We start from the raw sequence: 2,503 nt of genomic DNA, 5'->3' as shown, positions 1-2,503 counted from the left end.
TTCTGGAAACTCTCTTACTATTGGAACTGACTGAATATGAGGTACCTCAACACTTGAGTCATTAACTTGGACTAAGTGATAGACACACCCTTTAGAAACTAACTTCCTTGCCTTAAGGTACGAAATGAAATGACCCTTAGGCACTACTGAACTGCTTTTCCACTCTAATACTGGGTCATTTGGAAATTGAAACTTGACAACTCAAGTTTTACAATCAACTGAGGTATAACAGGCATGAAGCCAGTCCATACCAAGAATGACATCAAAGTCTACCATGTCTAATTCGATTAAATCAGCCATGGTACTCTTGTGATTGATAAAAATGGGACAATCACGATAGACTCTCTCTGCTAGAATAGACTCACCAACAGGTGTAGAAACACTAAATGGTTCACTAAGTTGATCAGGAATAACATCAAAGTTCATAGCAACATATGGAGTTACAAAAGATAAACTCGCTCCTGGATCTAGCAAGGTATAAACAGTAAAGTCAAAGACTTAAATCATACCAGTGACAACATCTAGTGAATCCTCTTGCTCTTGACGATTGTTGATAGCATATAAGCGATTTGTTCCTTCGCCAGTACCGGAAGTAGCCCCTCAAGGTGCAGTTCTGTCTGGTGGAGAAATTGAAGAAGACTGGGCTCTATTGCCCCCATTACCGCTTCCCTGCTTGCTCTTTACACACTCTTGCATGAAATGCCCACACTAACCATACTTGAAACAACCAGTGGAGCCCTCACGATAAACACCTGAATGGTTCCTACCACACTTGGCGCATGCAAGAGGCTTACTACCCCCTTGTGCCATACTACCCTGAGAATAAGCAGGTTTAGCTCTGAAGTTCTGATTATTGTACTCATATTTTTCTTAGGTGCAGGTGCACTAGCAGATGATGGTGCAGGGCCCTTCTATTTCTGTTGAAAGGATGACTGGTTGGCATTACTTTTCTGCTGCCCGGACTCATTCCCTGTCTTAGCCCTCTTGTTCTTAAATTCCTCCATATCCCTTAGCTTCTCTTTCTCTACTTGCTGCACATAGACCATCAACCTCGAAATGTCCATGTCTCCAATAAGCATTGCTACCCGGCCCTCTTTGCTCGATAGACATGATAACCCAACAACAAATAGACTCATCCTACTCCTCATGTTTGCAACCATTTCCGCAGCATAGCGAGACAGTTGAGTGAATTTCAAACCATACTCATGAACGCTTAGGAATCCTGCTTAAGTGTGAGGAATTCACGTACCTTAGCCTCTTTCAGTTCTTGGGGAAAGAAACTTCCTAAGAAAGCCTCTTCAAAACATGCCCAACTCGCAGGTGGTGCATCCTCAGCTCTACCCCCTTTTCACTGATCAAACCAAGTCCTAGCATCATTTTTAATTTGATATACAACTAGCTCAACTCTCACAGTATCAGTAACATGCATCACATCGAACACCTTTTTCAGTTCCTCAATGAAGTTCTCTGGATCCTTTGCAGTGCTCGAACCAGTGAAACTTGGAGGATTTATCCTCAAGAACTCACGAATCCTTGAAATGTTAGTCTCTTCTTGTCGATCTCCTCTCTGCTGCCCAGCTTGGTTAGTCACAACTTGACTGAGCATCTTAATAGCCTCTCTGAACTCAGCATTAGTAACTTCTCCTTGCGGTTGCACTTCAGGTGCATTGGGTAACTCTTGCTCCTCAACATTACGCCTAGCAGGACGTCCTCTAACTGCTCTTCGTGGAGGCATCATTATCTGAAAAGCACGCGCAAGCACGAATTACAGGGAAACTTTTTAGAGATTAAACTCTAACGCATGAAATGAGTGTGAAAGAAGTGAGATAGTTCCTAAATGTTACAGCCTCCTAATTAATGATGTGGCATGCTTCATACTGATAACTAGGACTTTACAGACACGACTTCATAGACTCCCTAGGACTCTTGAATACTGTGCTCTGATACCAAGTTTGTCACACCCCGAGCCTACACCCTGGGCGGGACTGGCACTCGAAAGCCATTGCTGGCCCCAAGTGAACCCTTGACTTGGCTTACTTAACTCATCGGAAGACATTATTCATATCTATAATGGTCAATGAACTTAACCGAACTGGATAATACAATAACTTAAAATGTTTTAAAGATTAAACATTCAACTTGGCCAAAAGTGGCAACCCTAGTCTTAACAATAAGAAATGATAATGAAAAGACTCAAAGGACTAACATCTGACTGTCTATAAAGCCTCTAAAACAACTGAGATGGATGTTGGGAGAAGCCCCACAACATCCTAATGAACTAACTAGAAACAAATGAAAATAGATCCTTCGGAGTGCAAGGAGCTCACCGACTGACTCTAAACTACTCATTGGATCAACGGTGCACTGGAATGCCAATCCTAGTTACTTGAGTTTGGATCATTATAAGTAGGTCAACTGGCAGCAATACATTAAATGTACGAGTATGCGACTTGGATTGCTAAAACAACATAGGCTGGAATGAGAATCTGAAAGAAACACTTAC

General features: G+C 42.1%; 1 protein-coding gene across 1 annotated transcript; it reads right to left on the bottom strand.

The window, feature by feature from the left end:
* Positions 1 to 911: 911 nt before the first annotated feature.
* LOC125847084 (uncharacterized) lies at positions 912 to 1,735 on the bottom strand. Its single transcript, XM_049526790.1, has 2 exons — positions 1,528 to 1,735; positions 912 to 1,222 (listed from the first exon to the last, which is right to left on the bottom strand). Exons 1-2 carry the CDS (start codon positions 1,733 to 1,735, stop codon positions 912 to 914), a joined length of 519 nt encoding a protein of 172 aa, XP_049382747.1.
* Positions 1,736 to 2,503: the final 768 nt, after the last annotated feature.

Source organism: Solanum stenotomum, chromosome 12 (genome assembly GCF_019186545.1).
Source record: "Solanum stenotomum isolate F172 chromosome 12, ASM1918654v1, whole genome shotgun sequence".
Lineage (NCBI taxonomy): Eukaryota > Viridiplantae > Streptophyta > Magnoliopsida > Solanales > Solanaceae > Solanum > Solanum stenotomum.
The sequence above is the reverse complement of the archived record's forward strand: the minus strand, read 5'-3'. Positions and strand labels throughout refer to the sequence as shown.

Bases quoted from the DNA above. Each gene is read 5' to 3' on its own strand.
- LOC125847084 (XM_049526790.1), bottom strand. From the start codon at position 1,735: ATGCCTCCACGAAGAGCAGTTAGAGGACGTCCTGCTAGGCGTAATGTT. The intron at 1,223-1,527 runs GTGAGTTCTTGA...ACACTTAAGCAG, and splicing joins GACTAACATTTCAAGGATTC to GATTCCTAAGCGTTCATGAG.